At 47.8% G+C, this 27534-nt stretch overlaps 1 protein-coding gene across 1 annotated transcript in view; it reads left to right on the top strand.

The window, feature by feature from the left end:
* Positions 1-3940: 3940 nt before the first annotated feature.
* The window catches only part of LOC140385503 (syntenin-1-like), a 48071-nt gene continuing 24477 nt past the window's right edge, over positions 3941-27534 (top strand). Inside the window, exons 1-2 of the mRNA XM_072467726.1 lie at positions 3941-4090; positions 15620-15690. Of these exons, the coding sequence (XP_072323827.1) occupies positions 15640-15690 (51 nt within the window). The 5' untranslated portion in view covers positions 3941-4090; positions 15620-15639. The remainder of the gene's footprint in view (positions 4091-15619; positions 15691-27534) is intronic.

Here is a 27534-nt window from a genome sequence, read left to right as displayed (position 1 = left end):
AGAGGGAGCCATATTCAAAGGGCACCTGGACAGCCATTCACTTACTGCACACCTGGAGATCTGGATTACTGATCCAGAATGTCTCAGAAAGGTGACACAGTGGCATAATGGTTAGCACTGTTGCCTATGGCGCTGCGGACCCGAGTTTGATCCCGGCCCCGGGTTGTTGTCCGTGTGGAGTTTACACATTCTCCCCGTGTCTGCGTGGATTTCACCCCCACAACCCAAAGATGTGCAGGTTAGGTGGATTGGCCATGCTAAATTGCCCCTTAATTGGAAAAAAATTATTGGGTACTCTAAATTTATTTTTAAAAACCAGAATGTTTCAGAAACAATAACAACAATTGGCCTCATTGTTCAGCAATACCTCCCTGGGGACTCTCCTCCAGGCCATTCAGAGAAGATGGGATTTTCCATGGATGGCAGTGGGAAGCCATGCCATCTGACCATGGTGGCAAAGGTGGTTGGCACCATAGAGTCAAAAAAGGAACAGCCAGCAGCGCCGTAAGAATCATAGAATTTACAGTGCAGTAGGAGGCCATTTGGCCCATCGAGTCTGCACCGGCTCTTGGAAAGAACACCCTACTTAAACCCACACCTCCACTCTATCCCATAACCCAGCAACCCCACCTAACCTAACGTAAGGGCAATATAGCACGGCTAATTCACCTAACCTGCACATCTTTGGGCTGTGGGAGGAAACCTGAGCACCCAGAGGAAACCCATGCAGTCACGGGGAGAACGTGCAGACTCTGCACAGACAGTGCCACAAGCCTTGAATCAAACCTGGGACCCTGGAGCTGGGAAGCAACTGTGTTAACCACTATGTAACCGTGCCACCCGAGGATGAATGATCTGCTGTGCTCCACTAGGGTAAGTGCACCGTTCACTCACTGCAACCTGACACTCACATAAGGAAAATAGCTTCTTTGTGTATACCTTATCAAATACTTTTACCAGCCCACTTCAGTTTAAAGGTCAACATTACATTAACCTTTCTTACTACTTTTTGTACCTGTGCTTTAGCTTTTGGTGATTTGTGCACAGGGACATCCAAATCCCTTTGCTTATTCACAGTTCCTACTTTCATAAAACATTCGAGTAAGGAGTGTATGATGTGACTTGCCTTGAACCTTTCCCAGCCATCAGATGCCTGAAATGTTTCCTTCACTTTATCCCCTTTTAAAGTAAGCCTCACAAAGGAATCTTGTGCGAGTAACTCACCTCCCGATTCCCCAAGTCCTGTCCACCATCTCCAAGGCACAAGCCAGGAGTATGAAGGAATACTCTCCATTTGCCTGGATAAGTACAGCTCCAACACTCAAGAAGCGTGACGGAATCCAGGACAAAGCAGCTCACTTGATTGTCACCCTTTCCACAAAGATTCAATCCCTTCGCCGCCAACGCACAGTGTGTGATGCGGTGTGTACCATCTGCAAGATGCACTGCAGGAACTCACCAAGGTTCCTTCGGCAGCACCTTCCAAACTGAGAACCACTAGCATTTAGAAGGACAAGAGCAGTGTATACCTAGGAACCCCACCACCTGGACGGTCCCCTCCAAATCACTCACCATCATCACTTGGAAATATTTTGACGTTACTTCACTGTCGCTGGGTCAAGATCCTGGAGTTCCCTCCCCAACAACATTATGGGTGTATCTACACTTCAGGGACTGCAGCGGTTCAAGGGTCAGCTCGCCATCAACTTCTCAAGGGCAAAGGGATGAGCAATAAATGTTGGCTTAGCTAGCGGTATCCACAGGCACAATCCAATGGCCACGCTGCGCTGGGAAAGCAGCGCAATGCGGTGCAGCATAGCCGATAAAAGGCGGGAGACCCATCTCTCGAGATCTACCCGGCTTACAATGCCTCACGAGATCCAAAACAAACTCACGAGACATTGCGATGTAAATCCCGCCCATTGTGGGAGGGGTCATATTTTGGCAAATCTGCATATTAAATCGAGACAACTGGCCTCTCTCTAATGTGCAGATGCCCGAGGTACCCGAGGCTCTGGGATTCAACACCTTGCCTCCGAGACCTCGGGCGAGCACCATGCAATATTGGTCCCCACAAACAGGGACCAACCATAGTAGTGCAAGTCTGGCACCCTGGCTGTAGCATCTGGCTGACAGCCTGGCGGTGCCCAGGTGGCACTTCCAGCTAGCAAGGGCACGGTCAGGTTGGTCGTGCCAAGCTGGCATTTTCTGCGTGTGCGTGATCAAGCTGGGAGTCCCCTGTGGGGGTTTTTGGGGGTTGGGAACCACCCTCCCATAGTGCCCCTCCCATAGTGCTTTCAGGCCGGGCGGAGGTTGGGGATTGCTTCGGGGCAAGCAGAGCTCCCCACTGTACAAAACGGGGCTATATGCTGCCTCCACATGGGTTCCCCATTCAGGCCCCTTATACAACTCAAGTCATATTGAATAGCCATGTGTTCCTCGGCACTGCGAGCACCGGGAAACACGTGGTTAAACATGCTCGCTATGGGACTTTGTTCCCTTTTGGGAGAATCCCACCACACATCTCATAAATGAATTTAAAACATTTTTAAAGGATAGCCAACATTTAGCAAGTTGGAGTTGGAAACTATCTTACAAGCAATAGATTGTGGGAAGATCGTGGAGTTTGAGAGCATTGGGCATTCTTGAGCTTTGAGAACACAAAATGTAGTCCTCGAATTTGCAGAACTGTAACTGGATAAAATGTTAGTACAATTGCAATTAAATTTCTCAAAAGCAAATAATTGATTTGAGATGCTAGGTCATTTCATTTTCATTTCATTTAATTTCTTAATAGTTTCCGCAGGGGTTCAAGCTTCATATTTTGCACAGTACTGCTGTCTGTATTTTTCTGGGATATCATCAGTGGCTTTGCTTATAAGTTAGCAAATGTACTACTTTATAGCAATGTGTTAACTTGACACATTAACATGCAATGTTGGGTGGCACGGTGGCACAGTGGTTAGCGCTACTGCCTAACAGCGCCAGGTACCTGGGTTCAATTCCCGCCTTGGGTGATTGTCTCTGTAGAGTTTGCACGTTCTCCCCGTGTTTGTGTGGATTTTCTCTGGGTGGTCCAGTTTCCTCCCACAGTCAAAAGATGTGAAGCTTTGGTGGGGTTATGGGGATAGGATGCGGGAGTGGTCCTAGGTAGGGTGCCCATTTTCAATGGGTGGAATGAAATGAAAATGGCTTATTGTCACAAGTCAGCTTCTGTGAAAAGCCCGTAGTTGCCACATTCTGGCACCTGTTTGGGGAGGCTGGTGCGGGAATTGAACCGTGCTGCCAGCCTGTCTTGGTCTGCTTTCAAAGCCAGCGATTTAGCCCAGTGTGCTAAACCACCCCCTAGTGTTGTAGGAATTATTTTTTTTAAATTTAGAATACCCAATTATTTTTTTTCAATTAAGGGGCAATTTTGCGTGGCCAATCCACCTACCCTGCACATCTTTAGGTTGTGGGGGTGAAACCCACGCAGACAGGGCTGTAGGAATTCTAATGTATTATCAAGATTGCTGACAGTGAGTGAACAAGTCGGATTTCCTTTTTTGTTATTATATATTAGGAGTATAGGGGATCAAATCCTCTCACTGTGTTCTGTGAAAATATAAACTGACCCATGTTATGTATGATTTATTAATGCTCGGTGAGTGTTGCACATATTACTCACAAGATTCTGATTGCAAGTGAAACCGATACTCAAACGATGACAATCTACCAGGTGACGATTCTGCGGTCTACTCTTTTGCGGGAGGGAGGTGAAGACTCCCCCCGGGTGAGGGTGGCTCTGGGGCGGGGGGGGGGGGGGTGGATTGACAGTTTAGACTGAGGCCGGCTGTGGGGAGAAGCCTCCCCCTGGGTGAGGGTGGCTCTGGGGGGGGGTGTGGATTGACAGTTTAGACTGAGGCCGGCAGCTCCCCGATGGTACGTTGCTACGGGTCCCGTTCGGCGTTGCTAAGGGCGGTGCGAGCATGCGCCTGTTTCTATGACGCTTTTCCTTCCGGTGTCTCGAGCCCCCGTCACGAGTCACAGCGAAGGCGGCGGCGGTTCGGTGATTCGAGGCCGTTCAGAATCTCAGCAGCGGCCTGTTCAGGTGAGGCTCACTCCGTTCTATTCTCTCCTTTATCGTTCCGTTCAGCTGAGGCGAGCTGCTCCCAGTTTGCAATTAACTCTTTGTTATAAATCCCGTTCATTCCGCTATCTGGTCGGTCTGAATAAACCGTTTATAATCGCACCAGGATCTTGGGAGGGCAACGTCCCCGGATCCAAGTTGAGATTACCGGGGGTCCGCGGCTCTCGCCTCTTTGTAATGGGGGCAAAGATTGTAGTGACGGAAGAGCAGCCGCTGATGTTCAGGGAGGGGGAGGAATCAGGGTAGTGACCGGGGGGTGGTGGGGATAGGGTGAGGGCACAGGGTAGTGCCTGGGAGAGGTACCTAAGGAGAGGGCACAGGGTCGTGCCGGGGGTAGGAAAAGAGGTCAGGGTAGTGCCTGGGGGCCCCGGGGGGGGGGGGGGGGAGGTAGGTAGGGAGAGGGCACGGGGTAGTGCCTGGGGGGTGAGGTAGGGAGATGTCATAAGGTTGGGAGGCAGGGAGAGGGCACAGGGTAGTGCTTGGGGGGTGGGGGGTAGGAAAAGAGGACAGGGTAGTGCCGGGAGGAGAGGGGGGGGGGTGGTGGTAGTGCCCTTGGGTTGGGAGGTAGGGAGAGGGTGCAGGGTAGTGCCTGAGGAGAGTTAGGGAGAGGGTGCAGGGTAGTGCCTGGGGGTGAGGTAGGGAGAGGATATGGGGTAGTGCCTGGGGGGTGAGGTATGGAGAGGGCGCAGGGTAGTGCCTGGGGGGTGAGGTAGGGAGAGGTCATAGGGTAGTACCTGGGGGGGGTGAGGGCACAGGGTAGTGCCTGGGGGAGGGGGGAGAGGGCACAGGGTAGTGCCTAGAGGGGGAGGTCGGGAGAGGGCACGGGGAGTGCTTGGGGCGTGGGGGTAGGAAAAGAGGACAGGGTAATGCCTAGGGGGGGGGGAGGGAGAGGGCATGGGGTAGTGCCCTGGGGTTGGGAGGTAGGGAAAGGGCACAGGGTAGTGCCTGGGGTGTGAGGTAGGGAGAGGGCAAGGTAGTGCCTGGGGAGGAGGTAGGTAGAGGGCATGGGGTAGTGCCCTGGGGTTGGGAGGTAGGGAGAGGGCACAGGGTAGTGCCTGGGGGGAGATGGGGAGAGGACACGGTTGTGCCTGAGGGTGAGGTGGGGTGAGTGCACAGGGTAGTGCCTAAGGGGTGAGGTAGGGAGAGGACATAGTGTCGTGCCTGGGGAGGAGGTAGGGAGAGGGCATGGGGCTGGGAGGCCAGGGTAGTGCCTGGGGAGAGGTAGGGTGAGGACACAGGGTAGTGCTTGGGGGGTGGGGGTAGGAAAAGAGGACAGGGTAGTGCCGGGGTGGGGGGGGGGGGGGTAGTGCCCTTGGGTTGGGAGGTTGGGGGAGGACACAGGGTAGTGCCTGGGGGGTGAGGTAGGGAGGGGCCACAGGGTAGTGCCTGGTGGGTCGGAGAGGGCAGAGGGTAGTGCCTGGGGGGGGGAAGAGGGCACAGCGTAGTGCCTGGGGGGGGGAAGAGGGCACAGCGTAGTGCCTGGGGGGGGGGGGTGTAGAGGGCACAGGGTGGTGTCTGGGGGGTGGTGTAGAGGGCGCAGGGTGGTGTCTGGGGGGGGGGAAGAGGGCACAGCGTAGTGCCTGGGGGGGGGGAAGAGGGCACAGGGTGGTGTCTGGGGGGGGGGAAGAGGGCACAGGGTGGTGTCTGGGGGGGTGAAGAGGGCACAGGGTAGTGCCTGGGGGGGGGAAGAGGGCACAGCGTAGTGCCTGGGGGGGGGAAGAGGGCACAGCGTAGTGCCTGGGGGGGGGGGGAAGAGGGCACAGGGTGGTGTCTGGGGGGGGGGGTGTAGAGGGCACAGGGTGGTGTCTGGGGGGGTGGAAGAGGGCACAGGGTGGTGTCTGGGAGGGGGAGGGCACAGGGTAGTGCGGGGGGGGGGGGCTGAGGGTAGAGGGCACATGGTAGTGCTGGGGAGGGGGGATTTGGAGAGGGCACAGGGTAGTGCCTGGGGGGAGTTAAGAAGAGGGCATAGAGCAGTCTTGGGGGGTAGGGAGAGGGCACAGTAGTGCTGGGGGGGTAGGGAGGGTGAGGTGGTAGGGAGAGGGCAAGAGCAATGCTGGGAGGGTAGGGAGAGGGCACAGGGCAGTGCCTGGAGGGGGCAGGGAGAGGACACAGGTGAGTGCCTGGGTGGGTTCGGCAGAGGGCACAGGTCAGTGCCTGGGGGGGGTGGGGGGGTAGGAAGAGGGCACAGGTGAGGGGATGGGAGAGGGGACAGGGCAGGCGTGGGAGGTAGGGAGCAGGCACAAGGGTGGGGGGTAGGGAGAAGGCAAAGGGTGGGGGATCAGGAGAGGGCATAGGGTAGGGGGCAAGGAGAGGGCACAAGGTAGAGGTGGGGGCGGGGAATCTAGGGAGAGGGCTCAGGGCAGTGCTGGGGAAGATGTGATGTGTAGATGCCGGCCTTGAACTGGGGTGGGCACAGCAAGAAGTCTTACATCACCAGGTTAAAGTCCAACCGGTTTGTTTTGAATCGCTAGCTTTTGAAGCACGCAGCTCCTTCCTCGGTTGAATGAGGAAGGAGCTGTGCTCCAAAAGCTTGTGATTTGAAGCAAACCTGTTGGACTTTAATCAGGTGTTGTAACACTTCTTACTGGGGGACTAGGGAGAGGGTGCAGGGCAGTGCTGGGAAGGGAGTGGGCACAGGGCAGTGCTGGGGGAGATGGGGAGAGGGCACAGGGCATTGCCGGGAGGGGGAGAGAGAGGGCGCAAAGCAGTGCCAGGAGGAGGAGGGGGGGGGGAGGAAGAGAGGGTGCAGGGCAATGCCGGGAGGGGGCTGGGAGAGGGCACAGGGCAGTGGCGGGGAGGAGGGAGAGATGGAGGGTGGCAGGACAGTGCGGCGGTAGTGGAGGGAGAGCGGTTGAGAAGGAGCAGTGTAGGGAGGGGGGGGGGAAGACGGCTCGGGGTAGTGCCGGGGTGGGGGAAGAGGGCCAGGGGTAGTGCCGGGGGGTGGTGGGTGGGGGGTGGAGAGGGCTTGGGGTAGTGGTGGGGGGGGGGGGGGTGGAGAGGGCTTGGGGTAGTGCCGGGGTGGGGGGCGGGGAGAGCTCGGGGTAGTGCCGGGGGGGGGGGGAGAGCTCGGGGTAGTGCCGGGGGGGGGGGGGGGGGGGGAGAGCTCGGGGTAGTGCCGGGGGGGGGGCACAGGGTAGTGCCGGGGGGGGGGGCACAGGGTAGTGCCTGGGGGGGGGGGGGGGGGGAGAGGGCTCGGGGTAGTGCCGGGGGGGGGGGGGGGGCACAGGGTAGTGCCTGGGGGGGGGGGAGAGAGAGAGGGCTCGGGGTAGTGCGGGTGGGGGGGGGGAAGAGGGGTAGTGCCGGGGGGGGGGGGGGTTGGGGGCACAGGGTAGTGCCTGGGGGGGGGGGTGAAGAGGGCACAGGGTAGTGCCTGGGGGGGGGGGGAAGAGGGCACAGCGTAGTGCCTGGGGGGGGGGGGTGTAGAGGGCACAGGGTGGTGTCTGGGGGGGTGTAGAGGGCACAGGGTGGTGTCTGGGGCAGGGGGGGAGAAGAGGGCACAGGGTGGTGTCTGGGAAGGGGAGGGCACAGGGTAGTGCGGGGGGGGCTGAGGGTGGAGGGCACAGGGTAGTGCTGGGGGGGCGGGAATTTGGAGAGGGCACAGGGTAGTGCCTGGGGGGAGTTAAGAAGAGGGCATAGAGCAGTCTTGGGGGGTAGGGAGAGGGCACAGTAGTGCTGGGGGGGGTAGGGAGGGTGAGGTGGTAGGGAGAGGGCAAGAGCAATGCTGGGAGGGTAGGGAGAGGGGAGGGGGCAGTGCCTGGAGGGGGCAGGGAGAGGACACAGGTGAGTGCCTGGGTGGGTTCGGCAGAGGGCACAGGTCAGTGCCTGGGGGGGGGTGGGAGGGTAGGAAGAGGGCACAGGTGAGGGGGTGGGAGAGGGGACAGGGCAGGCGTGGGAGGTAGGGAGCAGGCACAGGGGTGGGGGGTAGGGAGAAGGCAAAGGGTGGGGGATCAGGAGAGGGCATAGGGTAGGGGGCAAGGAGAGGGCACAAGGTAGGGGGCAAGGAGAGGGCACAAGGTAGGGGTGGGAGCGGGGTATCTAGGGAGAGGGCTCAGGGCAGTGCTGGGGAAGATGTGATGTGTAGATGCTGGCCTTGAACTGGGGTGGGCACAGCAAGAAGTCTTACATCACCAGGTTAAAGTCCAACCGGTTTGTTTTGAATCGCTAGCTTTTGAAGCACGCAGCTCCTTCCTCGGTTGAATGAGGAAGGAGCTGTGCTCCAAAAGCTTGTGATTTGAAGCAAACCTGTTGGACTTTAATCAGGTGTTGTAACACTTCTTACTGGGGGACTAGGGAGAGGGTGCAGGGCAGTGCTGGGAAGGGAGTGGGCACAGGGCAGTGCTGGGGGAGATGGGGAGAGGGCACAGGGCATTGCCGGGAGGGGGAGAGAGAGGGTGCAAAGCAGTGCCAGGAGGAGGAGGGGGGGGGAGGAAGAGAGGGTGCAGGGCAATGCCGGGAGGGGGCTGAGAGAGGGCACAGGGCAGTGGCGGGGAGGAGGGAGCGATGGAGGGTGGCAGGACAGTGCGGCGGTAGTGGAGGGAGAGCGGTTGAGAAGGAGCAGTGTGGGGAGGGGGGTGGCGGGATATTGCATCGGTGGGAGGGGCAGTGGCGTTGGGGGTGCGGGAGGGGGGCGGGGGGGAGGGCGGCGGGGCAATGTGGCAGTGGGGTGGGGGGGAAGGCGGTGTGGCAGTGAAGGGGGTGTGGGATGGCTGGTGAGGGGGTTGTGTCTGGGCCCAGGATCGTGCCTGGAGTTTAATCTCTCAAAATTGGAAGAAACCACAAATTAATAACATTTAAAAAGGACCCAGGGCCATGAAAAACAGGACATTTGAGACATTTTTCTGTGAAATGTTGCATCATCAACACACATGATGAGTGTAGTGAAACTGGGAGAAAGGAATGGATGTTATGTAATGCGGTTGTAAGAGTCACGGGTCTTGTAATAGGTCATTGTGGATAGTTCATTACCGGAGAAAGGAGGCCAAGAAGCAAAATTCTGAAACTTACTAGATTTAAAAGGGATCAGACCTTTGTTTTTAAATTGATCTATTGACCCCCACAAAACAGTTATTTTTTTCGAGTAAATATACACAGCAGTGGTTGGGAACAGTGATAAGCGATGAAGAAAAAAATCAGAATGTTTATAGCTTTTTGAGTTGAAAGATGGCTATTAAATTTCTATTGTAAGATTGTGTAAAAAGCATTAAGAAAAAGCTGCAAATAAAAATTCAAGAGGCTTCATGTTTTTAGTTTAGCCTAGAAATAGTTTATTTGTGAATTGCACTAATATTGGTGTTCTGTGATGTCAGATAAATGTCTGGAACCTGTTATTTTTCAATAAATGACACACCGTTGTGGTTTGAAAGTAAGGCAAACTTAAATAGACATTACTATTTTAGTGGTGCACAGTGACAGCAGTGTATGCCATCTGTAAGATGGACTGTAGAAAATTGCCAGGGCTGCTTTGACAGCACTTTCCAAACCCGCAACTTCAACCAGCATATTCATGTCACCACCTTCTGCAGATTCCCTCCCAAGTCACACACCACCCTGACTGGGAAATCTATCACCCTTCCTTCACTGCTGAGGGATCAAAACATTGGCACTCCCTTCCTTTGAGCATTGAGTGTGCTTGCCCCACATGGACTGCATGGTTTCAAGAAGGCAGCTCACCATCATTTTCTCAAGGTAATTAGGAATAGACAATGAATGCTGGCCATAGCCAGTGATGCTTTTGTCCTAGGAACGAATATTTTTTTAAAAGTCTGAGGTGTATTTTCATTTAGAGCAGGATACATTTGCCCAATTGGGGATTTGGTGACATTAAGCCTGATAGTTCTGGTATTTTGTATAAAAGTTAGGAGACAATTGTGAAGGTTTGCAGACCGAGTGGTATGTAAGTTTTTGAATCGGTCGACTATGTTAAAGTTGCTATATAAATCCAAGTTGTTGCATTGACTTAACAATCATTAAGGAGCTGCCTTTTTCAGGAAGGAATCTTGCCCAAAACTTCACAGAAATGATTTTGAACAATCTTATGCATTCAACAATCATTCAAAAGGAAAGTTTTTAATGTAAATGATAGCACAGCATGACGTTGCAGTGTCAATTTTATTTTCATTCCTTAATGTTTCATGCTTGCTATGTCCAGTAACATATCAGCTGTTTTGCACTTGAGTGATATACCAACTGGGATTAAGGTGCAGATGTGCTAAGCTAACATTCATAATAACTGTTAGATAGTGTGTGAAAACTTTATTGTTCATCTTTAAATTTAGCCATGTACATAGGTTATAGTACACGCAGCTATTGTTTATGAAGTTCTGCTTCCTTATATTATCCCGGTCTTTGTTGAGGCCCTGATTAACATTTCTTGGCTTGTCATCTATTTTGCAATCATGCTTCTGTTAAAGGTTTGGGGCAGCTTTCTCCATAGCTTGTATTGCTATGGTGTAGTTATCTTTGACAGTGCCTTCTGTTCTCTTTCCTGCGCCATGCCCCCTGCTGATCCTCAAGGATGTTTTTTCTTCATCAGTGTTTCACCGTATTGAGTCCTCTCTAGGCAAGAATCCAGCATTCATGTTTTCTGACCATATCTATTTCTATCTCTCTGCCACTTATCTTGATTCCATTGAGTGGTATTGTGCTGTTGGATTGCTTGTGTAACTTTTTATTAATTTACGGAATGTGGGCTTCGCTGGTTAGGCCAGCATTTATTGCCCATCCCTAGGTGCCCTTCAGAAGGTGGGGTGAGTTGCCTTCTTGAATCGCTGCAGTTCTTGAGGTGTAAGTATACCCACTGTGCTATTAGGGAGGGAGCTCTAGGATGTTGCCCCAGCAACAGTGAAGGAACGGTGCTTTTTTCCAAGTCAGGGCGGTGAGTGACTTGTGGTGGCGTTCCCAGGTATCTGCTACTCTTGCCCTTCTACATAGTGGTGGTCGTGGATTTGGAAGGTGGTGTCTAAGGAACTTTGGTGAGTTGCTGCAGTGCATCTTGTAGATGGTAAACGAGACTGCCACTGTTCAACAGTGGTGGAGGGTTTAAATGTTTGTGGAAGGGGGAGCAATCAAGCAGGCTGCTTTGTCCTGGATAGTGTTGAGCTTCTTGAGTGTTGTTGGAGCTGCACTTATCCAGGCAAGTGGAGGGTATTGCATCAAACTCCTGACTTGTGCCTTGTAGTTAGTGGACAGGCCTTGGGAACTCAGGAGGTGAGCTACTCACCGTTAGATTCCTCGCCTTTGACCTGCCATGGTATCCACAGTATTAACGTGGCTTGCCCAGTTCAATTTCTGATCCATGGTAACCCCAGGATGTTGATTGTGGGGGATTCCGCAATGTTGATGCCATTGAATGTCATGTGGCGGTGGTTAGATCCTCTCTTGTAGGTAATGGTCATTGCCTGGCACTTGTGTGGGGCGAATGTAACTTGCCACTTGTCAGCCCAAGCTCTGGATAAGCTTGAAATTATGTTGGGAGACCAACCCTGTCACCTTTGGATAATCTAATTTACTCCACCGGGAATCCCCTTAATCCAAATAAAATTGCATTAACCTAAGCCTTTTACATTGGTTTAATTGCACCCCAAGCTTCCAAAATCTACGTACCTTTCAAGCTAGGATTTATTTTAAAATATGATTGCAGTAGCCACATATTTAAACTAACCCAGGTTGTTTATACATACTTATACATAGAACAGCACAGAACAGGCCCTTCAGCCCTCGATGTTGTGCCGAGCTTTGTCCGAAACCTTATTGTACCAAATACCTATAATACAATGCATCTGAAATTCCTACATTCATTACACCGAGGTTTTAGTGGATTTGTTGACACAATCAAAGATAGTACATTTTTTGGTAAACTGTTGGCATAGTAGTGTGTAGGTTTGTTTTGTTCCCTCTTTGGCTGCTTTTCTACACCTTTCGGGCGGTGCTGTCCATGTTTTTAGGGGCTGGTTTAGCTCACAGGGCTAAATCGCTGGCTTTGAAAGCAGACCAATGCAGGTCAGCAGCACGATTCAATTCCCGTACCAGCCTCCCCGAACAGGCGCCGGAATGTGGCGACTAGGGACTTTTCACAGTAACTTCATTTGAAGCCTACTTGTGACAATCGATTTTCTTTTCATTTCATTTCCATGCTGCTGTGGAGGAAAATAGAATGGGTACCCATTCGAGGGATAAATGGAGAAAAGGCATTGTAGGATACTTGTGCCTTGGTGTCCCCATGCATCAGTCGCTCAAAGTAAGTGGGTACAATAGACAGTAAAGAGGGCAAATGGTATGTTGGCGGTCTGGAGATGGATCCTACTAGGATGGAGGGGCTCTGAAGCCTTGAAGTTGGGGTATGGGTTAACAAAATGGCGAGGTTTCTCAGACTCGAGAAAATTAAATTTGCCTTGAAGGGATCCCTGCAGGGGTTTGTCAGGAGGTGGCAGCCATTCATCGACTTCTTCGAGAAAATTTAAGCTCTCAGCAGGAGGGTGGAGGAGGCATGGGTTGTCGAGTAAGGTCAGGAAAACCAGTGGAAAGAGGGCTGGGGAAGGAGGTCCTGTTTGTGTCAGCCATGTTGGCTGGAGTTTGTTACTGGGGGGGCGGGGGGGATGTTGGTTAGATTGTTTTGTTCTTGTTGCAACCTAATGTTTAAAATAGTTAAAATTATAAATGCCTTAATAAAATATTTTCAGAAAAAAAGTGAAGGTGAGTGCCGTATAGTCTCTAGCTTGCTAAAGGTTTCATTAAACAAGTGATGGATAGTTGTATAAGCTAGTGATTATGATTTTATGAATATAAATTATTTTCTAAAATGATTGAACATTCAGTTTTTCAATGTTTCCTTCTTCCCTGTTCCATTCTTTCATTATTTCAAATACATCTATCTAACCTCCTGTGTTAATAAGAAAGGCTGAATTTTTCAAGTCTGGCTCTTTTTTTATTCAAAGCTGAATCCAAGTGAACTTGTGTTGTATCCTGTCTCTTGTCTTGCCTGCCATCATACTAGGATTGCACAGATACTGGAAAATGGTTCCAACAGTACTCAAACCCTTGTCCAAGCGGTCATTTGTTTGGAGCATCCAGAGGCAATGTTAATATCAGTTGGTAATTGATACAAGACCAATCCTGTCCTCCTTGGTTAACTGTAACACAGTTGCAAACAATCTGATTTGGTCTCAGATAGTTGGCAGGGAGAGGGATGGAAAAAAGTGACTGAAATCAATGACTTCAGTCTTCTCAATGTTGGATGTCAAAAAAGCAGTCTGATAATTTAGCAATAGTGGAGGAATCAAGAGAAGTGGTGCTGAGGTCGAGCTGGGTGTCATCGGCTTGCATGTGAAAACATGTGCTCCGAGGATGTTGCTGAGGGGCAGCATGTGGATGAGAAATAGACGTGGGATAAGGATAGATCCTTGAGTGACAATGTTGTGGAAGCAGGAGGAGAAGCAGTTGCGAGTGATACTCGAGCTACGTTGTGAACCTTTGCTCACTTGTTGTCGACAAGTAGCAGAAACTGTAGGCCATTTTTCACACCAGTGTATTTTTAAACGCTTGGTATACTGAAGTGTGAACATACAAAATATACCTGTATCACCTTTTCATACATTAACCCAAAGAGACCTTGGTGTTTGAGGGGGTGTGGGCAGATATATGTTGTCTTTCCTGGGAAAATATTCATAGTGTATATTTGAATGAACTTCGTGCACCAAAATACTTTGTTTCTTAGCCAGTTTTCTTACAATAACATATGCATATGTTTCCAATACCAAAGTGCTATATTACAGTTGCTTCTGCCTTTTTAATTATTTCTGAACTGGAAATGGCTTGTAACCTTTACTAAATGTTCGCCCTTTTGCAATGGCAAAACTGCTGCTACTCCAATTCAGTTGAATTTATACTATTCATTTAGATGCTAAGAATGTTTTGGACAAAGCCTGTGATAATTTTAACCTCATCATCCAATACAAGTATGGTAGGTTTTATTATGTTTCTGTTTCCCTCTTATTAGTGGATGAAAAATAATTATTTCCATTAGGGAGCTGCCACTATGACATTCCACCTTTGAATAGAATCATAGAATCACAGTGCAGAAGGAGGCCATTCGGCCCATCGAGTCTGCACCGGCCCTTGGAAAGAGCACCCTCCGCCCTATCCCCATAACCCAGTAACCCCACCTAACCTTTTTGGACACTTAAATACAATTTTGCATGGCCAATTCACCTAACCTGCACATCTTTGGACTATGGGAGGAAACCGGAGCACCCGGAGAAAACCTGCGATGACTAGGGGAGAACGTGCAGACTCCACACAGGCAGTGAACCAAGCTGGGAATCGAACCTGGAGCTGTGAAGCAACAGTGCTAACCACTGTGCTACCGTGCTATGCTGGAATCTAGAGAGCAATCCACACGGGCTGTGGGAAGCATTATAGCTGTAAGATGTACCTTGCAACTCCATTTGTTCATTCCTCAAAGGAGAATAGTTGAGCCTGCATCTAGTTCCCACAGATCCACTGTCTGCAATCTATTAATGACTTTCAAGTAGTGGTTTGTGATTGACAGCATCAGTGGCCTAAGCGGTGAAAGCCCCATGTCTGCAAACATTGCCCACATCAAAGAGATTAATGTGCACTGAGTGCATTCTAATCATTCAGGCACTTGCGTTTCATTGATGTCGTCAATGTCCACCGAAATTGGGCCTTCACCACTGAGGCCACCGAAGTGTGAAGGGATATGAATGGATCTAAGCTGCAGATGGTTTTTATGGGCAGAGCATAGGACACTGGGCCCATTAAATAGATGCAAATGAGTCATCACCCAATAGAATTTATTTCCATGGTCCTGCTGGCGTGCAATATCAAACTCACTCATGCTGCCAGTGAGGGGTAGGAGCATGGCGTTCGGGTTGACACTTGGCATCAATCCCAATTTTGCCCCGACGTCCGATTCTCTGTCCCATTGGAGAACGCATTCTGAGTGTCCAGTGGCCGAAGAATTCCACCTATGATTCACGCAGATCGGAGCCAGCTTCGATACCGCCCCCGATTTAAAATGCTGCCAAAATTGTCTCTATATCTTCAGGGTGGAGACCACCTCCGGATTTATCGAATATTTCTCTGGTGAGAGTGGGAGCGAGGCTGTCACTAGTGCCCTCGAGCCAGACCCCGTACATGATTTCTGCTCCACCGGACCCAGGTGGCTTCCGGATCCCCACACCAAACCAGCACCTTCTTTGTCCAGTAATAGTATATCAAGCTCGGCAACGGCAAACCCCTGACTGACGTCCCCTCTTCATTTCCTCACCACTTTACTCGCCCAAATACAGGACAAGATCAATTTCTCGACTCTTCCAAAAAAGGACGACGGGGGAAAAACCAGCAAACAAAATAACAGGTTGTTTATTTCTATAGTATTTTAAAGTATGTGTTTCTGTGCATTGTGCTATGGGGTAATTTGGAATATTTTAACTCGAGAATGCTGAACAAAATATTTTTTTTCCTCCATAGGCTTTTACATTTGATTAAAGATGTCTTTGTACCCATCCTTAGAAGACCTTAAAGTAGACAAGGTGATCCAGGTAAGTGGAATAGGTAGTACTTGCTCATTGTCATGTGAGAGTACCTTTAAGAAATGGGTGCTTAACAGTGATGTCAGAGTGTGGGTGGAGCTGGGCTGTCTGTCAACTTTTTTACTTTTGTTTTAGGCTGTAGGCTGCAGGGTGTGTTTTAGTTTCATTTTCAGTGTTGGAGCTGAAGCCAGATCAAGCAGGTGTACTGCAGTTCTCTCTGCCATCAAAAGATGATCTCTTGGTAATATGTTGAATTCAGAATTATAAATGTTTTCAGTAGTGACTTTAACCTGATGTGCTGCTGATGAAGGTTTTGATTTTAAAAGTCGTATGGATGTTAAAAAGGAAAGCTTAAAGGTTTACTTAGTGTTGTAGTCTTTGGGGGTTGTATTTGAATTAATGGTTGCTAAGATGTTCACTATGTTTTAAAAGGTTAACTTGAGTTCAAAGAATAAACATTGTTTTGCTCTAAAAAAAATATTTTTCCATTTCTGCTGTACCACACCTGTAGAGTGGGCCGTGTGCTCCCCATACCACAATCTAGTAAAGTTGTGGGTCAGGTGAACTCCATGATACACTTTGGGGTTCTCTAAACCGTGGCCCATAACAAATTGGGGGCTTGAGGGAATAAAAGTCTATCTATTGGATTGGCTTAGTGAACTTAAAGACAGTGAGGGGTGAGCATATTGTGATTGCTTTTCAGGTGTGGTATTTCAGTTTAAGTAGGGAGTGTGTTGTGGACAATGGCTCTTTCAGAGGCTCTGAAGTTTTTGGGAGTGGAGATGGTCACACGCAGTACCTTACGGACAGAGACTAAAAGCAGACTGTTAGATTTGGCAAAAACATTTCAGTTAACATTACCTGACAAAATGTGAAAAGATGAGGTAATTATGGCGGTCGCTAAGCATTTAAAGTTGCCTGAGATACAGTTTGACTCATTGGAAATGGCAAAAATTCAGTTGCAAATTAAACAAATGGAACATGAGAGAGAATTAAACCAGCTTGAATACGAAAGAGAGGTAAATGAAAGCGAGAGAGAGGGCGGAAAAAGAAAGAGATAGAGCGGAAAGAGGAAAAGAAAAGCAGAGAAGAAAGGAGAAAAGAAAGAATAGCCTGAGCAGAAGAAAAAGAAAGAAATGGAGATGCAGATCAGGGAAAAAGATAGAGAGAGTGTTTGAACTTCAGAAAATGGCCATGAAACATGACGGTCAGTTAAAATTGGCAGACGTAAAGGGAAACATACATTGGATGACAGTGAAGATAGTAAGAAAGAGCGTCAAAGTCGAAGGCTTGGTGGGAATTTATTTAAATATGTCCAAGCATTGTCGAGCCTTGATGAGAAGGAGGTAGAAGCCTTTTTCATTCCATTTGAGAAGGTGGCTAAACAAATGAAATGGCCACAAGACATGTGGGTTTTATTGATTCAAACAAAGTTGGTAGGTAGGGCTAGTGAAGTATTTGCATCACTACCGGAGGAGGTATCTGGGTCGTATGAGAAGGTGAAAAAATCCATCTTGGGTGCATATGAACTAGTGCCTAAAGCTTACAGACAAAAAGGTTTAGAAATTTAAAGAAAGAATTTGGTCAAACTTACATGGAGTTTGAAAGGGTCAAACAGAGTAATTTTGATAGGTGGATAAGGGCTTTGAAAATAGCCCAAATGTATGAAGCTCTCAGAGAAATTATACTTTTGGAGGAGTTTAAAAATTCAATTCCTGATGTAGTGAGAACTCGTGGAAGAACAGAGGGTTAAAACTGTGAGATTAGCAGCAGAAATAGCAGATGATTATGAATTAGTTCATAAATCAAAGCTTGGTTTCCGACATCAGTTTCAGCCTGTGATGGATAGAAACTGGGGACATGTGAAATACTCAAGTGGTAAAGGTGATCTGATGGGAGATAATAAGGAGAGTGTACCTCAGATTAAAAAAAGAAATCCAGGAGGGTGGAAGAGACATGAAAAGTTTCAAATATTTTCACTGTAATAAACTAGGCCATATAAAGTCCGTGTTGGTGGTTGAAGAAAAGCACTGGGAAGGCTGATGTGGTAAAACAGGATATGACTGTGGGGTTTGTGAAAGTGGTAAAGGAACGTCCAAGAGAAGCGAAAGAGGTGCAAAAGATTGTACAGCCTGATCAAGAATGTTGCCAGAAATGGTGGTAATCTGTGGAATTCAGGGCGAGAGGAGTAGTGTTCAATTATATAAGGTAAGGTTGGAAAGTCCAGTGAAGTGGTAGTAGGAGTAATAGAGAAACTATCTTGTCCAGGAATACAGTTTATCTTGGGTAATGATATAGCTGGATCGCAGGTGGGAGTGCTGCCTACTGTTGTTGATAAGTCAGTGGAAAATCAGACAACTGAAATGTTGAAGAACGAATCTCCTGGGATTTTTCCGGATTGTGTAGTAACAAGGTCGCCAAGTCACAGGTTAAGACGAGGAGAAATCAAAGAGTGAAGATGACGTTGAAGTGCAATTATCAGAACCGATTTTTGATCAGATGGTTGAAAAAGAACAATAACAGGTGGAGAATGAGGCGGATATTTTTAGTTCTGGAAAATTGGAGGAGTTACAACAGAAAGATGTAGAAATGGATGTATCAGAAAGCATACATGGAAGAGGAATCTGCATATATACGGTTATTACCGTCAAAGTAATGTCTTGATGAGAAAATGGAGACCTTTACATATGCAGGCGGATGAAAAGAGGGCACAAGTTCATCAAGTATTATTGCCGGTAGTGTTTCAAAAGGAGGTAATGCGAGTTGCACGTGAGGTACCAGTGGGAGAACATTTGGGAATAAGGAAAACTCAAGGTAACATCCAGAAACATTTTTATTGGCCTGGACTACATAAAGATGTAGGTACATTTTGTCAATCATGTCACACATGTCAAGTGATGGGGAAACCTCAAGCAGTGATAAAACCAGCGCCCTTAATACCCATTCCAGCATTTAAGGAACCTTTTACATGGGTCCTTATTGATTGCGTAGGACCGCTTCCGAAAACAAAAAGCGGGAATCAATATCTTTTGACTATAATGGATATGTCTACTAGGTTTCCAGAGGCCATTCCAGTACGTAATATTACAGCTAAAAAGATTGTGGAGGAGTTACTTAAATTCTTTACTAGATATGGACTACCCACAGAAATACAATCTGATCAAGGATCAAATTTTACCTCCAGGTTATTCAAAGAAGTTATGGATAGCTTAGGAATAAAATAATTTAAATCAACTGCGTACCATCCAGAATCGCAGGGAGCGTTAGAAAGGTGGCATCAGACATTAAAGACAATGTTGAGGTCTTATTGTCAAGATTATCCAGAGGATTGGGATAAAGGAATTCCATTCATACTGTTTGCAATTAGGGATGCACCAAATGAGCCAACCACATTTGGGCCTTTTGAACTAATTTTGGGTCATGAGGTAAGAGGACCACTTAAATTGATTAAGGAAAAATTGGTGAGTTATTGGATTACGTGTCAAATTTTGGGGAACGATTAAATAGAGCAGGTCTTGTGGCGAGACAACATTTAAAAATTGCACAAAATGTAATTCAGCAGGCAAGAAAGCCAAAGTTCGTAGTTTTGCCAGTGGAGATAAAGTTTTAGTATTGTTACCAGTGGTAGGTAAACCTTTAAAAGCAAGGTTTTGTGGACCTTATCAGATTGAAAGGAAATTAAGTGAGGTGAATTATGTGGTTTAAAAACACCAGATAGAAGGAAGATTCGCCAAGTGTGTCATGTGAATATGCTTAAAAGGTACTTTGAAAGGGAAGGAGAGAAAAAGGAGGTTTTAATGATTCTAACTCAAATTGACGAACCAAATCCAGATGACTGAATTTGATATACCTCAAATTAAATTGGAAAACGAGGATGTTCTTAAATTGGGATAAATTGTTGAGTTACCTTCCAGAGGAAAAACGAACTGACCTGAAAGAGTTATTGATATCACATGGGCAAGTTTGTAGAGATAAATTGGGAAGTACTAAAATGGCTATACATGATGTAGATGTGGAAAATGCTGTTCCAATCCAACAACATCCATACAGGCTTAACCCTTTAAAATTGGCACAGGTTAACAAAGAGATTGAGAGTATGCTTAAAAATGGCATAATTGAAGTGGGTTACAGCCAATGGAGCTCACCCATAGTGATGGTACCAAAACCAGACGGTACCCAACAGTTGTGTGTGGACAAAAGAAAGTTTATGCAGTTACAAGAACGGACTCTTATCCTATCCCACATTTGGAGGATTGCATTGTGAAAGAGGGACAATCAGCTTTTATTTCCAAACTGGATTTACTTAAAGGTTACTGGCAGATACCTTTATCCGAAAGGGCGAAGGAGATTTCAGCTTTTGTGACTCCAGATGGTATATACCAATACAAAGTTATGCCATTTGGCATGAAAAACACACCAACCACATTTCAACGGTTAACTAACATTTGTTTCAGGATTACCCAATTGTGCGGTATACATCAGCGATCTGGTAATTTTCAGCCAGACATGGACGGAACATTTGAAACATCTGATGGAGTTATTTGATCGACTTCAGGAGGCGGGTTTGGTGATAAACCTAACTAAAAGTGAATTTGGAAAAGCCCAAGTCACTTTCCTTGGCCATACAATCGGACAGGGTCAAATGGTCACAGGGGATGTGAAACCAACAGTTATTGAGGAGTTTCCGATACCCTCAAGACAAAGGGAAATAATGCGATTTCTTGGCATGAGTGGATTTGATCGAACATTTGTGCAAATATTTTGTAGCATGATTGCTCCACTGATGGACTTGCTGAAGAAACGTCGAAAATTTCAGCGGACTTTCAACAGGCATTTGACTGCCTGAAAGCTGTGATAACCAATGCTCCTGTGTTGGAGAATTACAAGGGACTCTGTGATCAGATTGAATTAAAGTATCTGACTTTCAAGAGACCTGCCGAGGCGTAGAGAAATGGACGGATCGTGCAGATACCTTCTTGTTCAAAGAGACTGTCAATCGAGAAGGATTTCAGTTGGAGAAGAATGGGGAAAAAAGTTATACCTGTTTGCGTGTGTTTTTTGAAACGAAAAAGTATATTTACTGTGTGCATTTCTTAAAGGATAATGAAAAGGTGAAAAATGAAACCATCCTGAAGTTGGTTTTTATTTTTCTTTGGGGGGGGGGGGCAGGTGTCATGTGAGAGTACCTTTAAGAAATGGGTGTTTATCAGTGATGTCAGAGTGTGGGTGGAGCTGGGCTGTCTGTCATCTTTTTACTTTCATTTTAGGCTACAGGGTGTATTTCAGTTTCGTTTTCAGTGTTGGAGCTGAAGCCAGACCAAGCAAATGTACTGCTGTTCTCTCTGCCATCAAAAGACTACCTCTTGATCATTTGGTGAATTCAGAATTATAAATGTTTTCAGTAGTGACTTTAACCTGATGTGCTTCTGATAAAGGTTTTGTTTTTCAGTCATATGGATGTTAAAAAGGAAAGCTTAAAGGTTTACTTAGTGTTGTAGTCTTTGGGGGTTGTATTTGAATTGATGGTTGCTAAGATGTTCACTATGTTTTAAAAAGGTTAACTTGAGTTCAAAGAATAAACATTGTTTTGCTTTTAAAAATACTTATCCATTTCTGCTGTACCATACCTGTAGAGTGGGTCGTGTGCTCCCCATACCACAATCTGGTAAAAGTTGTGGGTCAGGTGAACGCCATGATACACTTTGGGGTTCTCTAAACCCTGGCCCATAACATAGTCAAGGTTCCTTTTACCGTGCATCAAACAAACAATCAGAGGCACGTAAGCGCAGGTCTGAGTGTAGTGTGCAACGGCATAGAATCCCACAGTGCAGAAGGAGGCCATTTGGCCCATTATGATACACCAACCCTCTGAAGGAGAACCCTACCTAGGCCCATAACCCCATCTAATCTTTGGACTCTATGGGACAATTTAGCATAGCCAATCCACCTAACCAGCACACTTTTCCTTTAAAACAAACATTTTATTAAGGCATTTCTGGTTTTATAACAACAAAAAATACAAATTTAAACATAATTCAGTGAGTAACATCCCCCCCCCCCCCCCCAACCAACAACCATACCCCGCCAACATAGCTTATACACACAATACCCCAAGACCTCCATCTCCTCGCCGATCCCGCCTAAATTGAACTAAACTAAACCCCCCTTGTATCTGCTAACAGTTTAGTTTTCCCCGAAGAAGTCGATAAACGGCTGCCACCTCCGGACAAAACCTAATACTGATCCTTTCAGGATGAACTTCATTTTCTCAAGCCTAAGAAACCCGGCCATGTCGCTAACCCATAACCCCGATTTTGGGGGCTCCGAGCCCCTCTAGGATAATAGGATCAGTCTCTGGGCGACCGAGAAGGCAAAGGCCAAAATGTCAGCCTCTCTCTTCCCCCTGGACTCCCGGGTCTTCCGATACTCCAAAGATTGCCACCTCTGGACTCAACACCACCCTAATATTTAGCACCGTGAACATACATCGGCAAATCCCTGCCAGTATCCCCTAAGCATCGGAGATGCCTGAAATATGTGGACATGATTTGCGGACCCTCCTGCACACCTCGCACACCTGTCCGCTACTCTTTAAAAAAAAAAAACTGCTCATCCGGGCCACCGTCATGTGTGCCCGGTGAACCACCTTGAATTGTATCAGGCTGAGCCTGGCACATGATGAGGACGTGTTGCCTCTACTCAGTGCATCCTCCCACAGGCCTTCCTCTAGCCCCTTACCTAGCTCATCTTCCCACTTGCACTTTACCTCCCCTATCTGCATTATATCCCACTCCATGAATTCTTTATAAATTTCCGAGGCCTTCCCTTCCCCCACTCCCGTTTTTGAAACGATCTTGTTCTGTATTCTCTTGTGGTAGTAGAAGCGGAAAGGTCGAAACCTACCGTCGCACAAAGTCCCTCACCTGCAGATAGCGAAACCCATTCCCACCCGGCAATTTAAACTCCTCCTCCAGATGCTCCAAACCAGGAAATCTCCCATCGTTAAACAATACTCCCAGTGTCTCAATACCCGCTCTCTGCCACCTCAGGAATCCCCCATCCAACCTCTCTGGAACAAACCGGTGATTGCCATAAATTGGAGCCCACACCGATTCCCCCTCCACTCCCATATGCTTCTGCCACTGTCCCCAAACTCTCAGAGCTGCCACCACCACCGGGCTTGTAGAGTACCGGGCCGGCGAGAATGGGTGAGGTGCCGTTACCAGTGCTCCTAAATTTGTGCCCCACATGATGCCGCCTCTCCCTTCTCCCATGCCACCCTGCATACCTTTTGACTGAGCGAAAACTGGAGCATCCGGAGGAAATCCACGTTATACCTTGGGCTTGCGGTAAAGCGAAGTGCTGAGGTGACTGTCCTTGATGCATCAAACATCTGGCACTTCGCTTTACCGCAAGCCCACGGATAACCTCACGGTGCTCCACTTCTCCAGCTTCCACACCCTAAACACATTAAAGAAGCCACCCCCGGTGGACAAGCCCTCCGTATACATTTGATCTGCTCAGACGAGGAGGAGCGTAACAGACATCGACAGACGCTGAAAGATGCCCTCGTACGAATGGGATATGGAGCTCAACTCATCGACCGACAGTTCCAACGCGCCACAGCAAAAAACCGCACCAACCTCCTCAGAAGACAAACACGGGACACAACCGACAGAGTACCCTTCGTCGTCCAGTACTTTCCCGGAGCGGAGAAACTACGACATCTTCGCAGCCTTCAACACGTCATCGATGAAGATGAACATCTTGCCAAGCTCATCCCCACACCCCCACTACTTGCCTTCAAACAACCGCGTAACCTCAAACAAACCATTGTTTGCAGTAAACTACTCAGCCTTCAGAACAGTGACCACGACAACACACAACCCTGCCATGGCAATCTCTGCAAGACGTGCCAGATCATCGACATGGATACCACCATTACACGTGAGAACACCACCCACCAGGTACGCGGTACATACTCGTGCGACTCAGCCAACGCTGTTTACCTCGTACGCTGCAGGAAAGGATGTCCCAAAGCGTGGTACATTGGCGAGACCATGCAGAAGCTGCGTCAACGAATGAACGGACATCGCGCAACAATCGCCAGGCAAGAACGTTCCCTTCCAGTCGGGGAACACTTCAGCAGTCAAGGGCATTCGACCTCTGATCTCTGGGTAAGCGTTCTCCAAGGCGGCCTTCAGGACGCACGATAACGCAGAATCGTCGAGCAGAAACTTATAGCCAAGTTCCGCACATATGAGCGCGGCCTCAACCGGGACCTGGGATTCATGTCACATTACATTCATCCCCCACCATCTGGCCTGGGCTTGCGAAATCCTACCAACTGTCCTAACTTGAGACAATTCACACCTCTTTAACCTGGGGTTACCCCATCTCTGGATCTATCGAGATTTAATCACCTGCTAATGCTCGCCGGTGATGCACCTGCTAAGCATTGTCTGGCATCTTTGAATGTGTCTGTATATATTTTTATGGAAGATATCTCTTAATTCACCTGAGGAAGGAGCAGTACTCCGAAAGCTAGTGTTTGAAACAAACATGTTGGACTTTAACCTGGTGGTGTAAGACTTCTTACTGTGCTCACACCAGTCCAACGCCGGCATCTCCACATCATGAAAATATATAGCAGGTTATTATATAAAGTGAAAAGACTGGTTATGGTATTGAAGTACAGCTTTCAATAGAACTCTAGATGCTGATTGCTATTTAATTCCAGTATTTGGTTTATTTCACATGTCTTTTACCTCTCAGTTAAGGTAAAGTGCACTATGAAGGTAAACTGAGAGAAATGGAGGAATATGGCAGATGTATGAAAATAAAGTGAAATGCTAATTTTTAACAAGTGAATGGAAGTAAGGGAGCACAACCAGTTTTCTAAGTTTTTTGTAATTTTTCTTGACACTCACTACCAACCTCCATTGTATGAGTGACATTACATTTCATATAGTAGATATCTGAGTTTCTCAGTTATGCTGCCAGTATCAGTGATAATGAAGGGTTGTTTTATGCTGTGGACCCAAGCATACTATGAGTCTTCTCAATACACATTTTGCAGAAGATTCTACCTCTGACTTATGCTAGATTCAAAGGTGGTAATCTGCTGAGCCATGCAGTTTCCCTTGCATCGGGCTATATTAAAGAATAGGACCAGATAATGCAGTCCATCTGGTCCTTGTTTCTGCACTGCTTCCAATGTCTCTCTCTGGGCAGTCTGTTCGAAACATTCACTACCCTCTCATATTAGTTCTGTCTAGACCGTTCTAACCATTTCCCCTGGCTCTGGAATTTGTAATGTTCAAAAATATATTGTTGATCAAATTTCTGCTCCCTTAAGAACATTGAATAATCTCTCCCCTGGGCTTTTTTCTTTTCGGTAAACAATGTCAGGCTGTTCATTCAGTCTTTCCTTGTAGCTGATATGTTTTTAGCCAGATGTCCGTTTGGTTGCCCTTTCCTCCATTCAGTGCCTGGATAGCCTTGCTATAATATGACTAGAATTATACACCGTACTCCCAATATTTTGTACAGACTTCCGATTTGTGCTCTTTTCTGCTGGTGAAGCATTATAAGATTCAGTTCATTTTCTTTCCCCTTTTACACGTTACTGTTGATTTTCGTGAGCTAAATGTTAATATCCCCTACTAATGTTTGCAGCAGAGAACCACTTAGTTTATATTTCCATTGTTAGCTTCTATTGTCTCTCAACATTTGTCATTGTTCACATTAAATTCCATTTGCTACCTGAGCCCAAACTATCCAAATGCATTTGAGTTTGCAGTAAAACTGGGGGAATGTAGTCAATGCAGAAAATGAAAGGGCCGGGATCATAACTTTTGAGTGCAATCCTTTGGCTCAGCCAGGCCCTGGATAGATTGATCAATTTCCGTTGACAATTACTATTTTCTTTTTCTGGGTTAGCTTTTTCTTATACCATGCCTTCTAGGCTTGTGGATTAATTAGGGGGGCACGGTAGGACAGTGGTTAGCACAGTTGCTTCACTGCTCGAGGGTCCCAGGTTTGATTCCCAGCTTGGGTCACTTCCTGTGTGGAGTCTGCACATTCTCCCCGTGGCTGCGTGGGTTTCCTCCGGATGCTCTGGTTTCCTCCCACCGTCCAAAGATGTGCAGGTTGGGTGGATTGGCCATGCTAAATTGCCCTTCGTGTCCAGAAAGGTTAGGTGGGGTTGCGGGAATGGAGTGAAGGTGTGGACTTGGGTGGGGTGCTCGTTCAGAAGGCCAGTGCAGACTCGATGGGCTGAATGGCATCCTTCCACATTGTAAATTCTATGATAATTGCACAGGTGGGATGGTGTCAAATACCTAGCTAAAATCAATTTCCATTCCTTAAATTTATGATTGAGTCAATTTCTCAACATGCTTTTTAAAACAAAATAAATGGAGTACCCAATTATTTTTTTCCAATTTAGTGTGGCCAATCCACCTAACAATCTTTGGGTTGTGGGGTGGAACATCTGCAGACTCTGGGAGAATGTGCAAACTCCACACAGACAATGACCCAGGGCCGGGATCGATCCCGGGTCCTCAGTGCTGTAAGCAGCAGTGCTACCCACTGTGCTGCCCATTCTCAAATCATGCTTGCATGAACAGTTTCATCAGAGAATGCCAATACACTATTCTAAGTTGGTAACAGACTTGTCTTAAGTTAATCTGGTTTAAGTAGACTCTACGATAGTGTAGATGTGCAATGCGCATCTTCTGGATGAGTTGTAATAGTGCTGAGACCTATTTGATCATATGTAAGACTATTTGAAGTTGTCCTGGCTATTACTCATTCCTCATCCACCCCCTACTCCAGTGAAGGATGTTTCTTACATTAGAGCAATCCCTACACTTGGAAGTACTTTGTTGACTGTAAAGGGCTTTGGGATTAAAGTTCATGTGAACACAAGTTCACATTGTTATATACCATAGTGTGACAAAGAAAATCAAAATTAACATTTAGAACATACAGTGCAGAAGAAGGCCTTTCAGCCCATCAAATCTGCACTGACCCACTTAAGCCCTCACTTCCACCCTATCCCCTTCACCCATAAACCCCTCCTCACCTTACTAAGGGCAATTTATCATGGTCAATCCACCTAACCTGCACGTCTTTGGACTGTGGGAGGAAACCGGAGCACCCGGAGGAAACCCACGCAGACACGGGGAGAAGGTGCAGACTCCTCACAGACAGTGACACAGCAGGGAATCGAACGTGAGACCCTAGCACTGTGAAGCCACAGTGCTAGCTATCCACTTGTGCTACCGTGCTGCCCACATTTATTGAAACAAACAGGCAAAAGCTTTTTTTAAGAAATATTTTATTCAAGACATTTACACACATCAGAACCGAACATTTCAATCAAGAATCAACAACCACGCCCCCCCCCTGCCGACCCCCTCACAGCAAACTTGACCTTCTCCAGCCTCAGGAATTCTACCAGGTCGCTCACCCACACTCCCGCTTTCTGCGGCTCCAAGTTCCGCCAGCCTAGCAAAATCCGTCTCTAGGAGGCAAAGGCCAAAGCATTGGGCTCTCTCACCCCTAGATTCCTGGGTCTTCCTACACCCCAAATATCACCACCTCTGGACACTGAACCACCTCGACACCCAGCACCTCGGACATGCCCAGAGCATGTGAACGTGATTCGGCCTCTCCCGTCCCGTGCACTGCCCACACCTATCCTCTACCCCTTCAAAGAACATACGCCTCCTCGCCACCGTCAAATGAGCCCTATGTACCACTTTAAACTGGATAACCGCTCACATGACAAGGATGCGTTCACCGTCCGCAAGGCCTCATCCACATCTTGGTTCCTATCTCCCCTCC

The sequence above is a fragment of the Scyliorhinus torazame genome, chromosome 11 (assembly GCF_047496885.1).
Source record: "Scyliorhinus torazame isolate Kashiwa2021f chromosome 11, sScyTor2.1, whole genome shotgun sequence".
Lineage (NCBI taxonomy): Eukaryota > Metazoa > Chordata > Chondrichthyes > Carcharhiniformes > Scyliorhinidae > Scyliorhinus > Scyliorhinus torazame.
The sequence above is the reverse complement of the archived record's forward strand: the minus strand, read 5'-3'. Positions and strand labels throughout refer to the sequence as shown.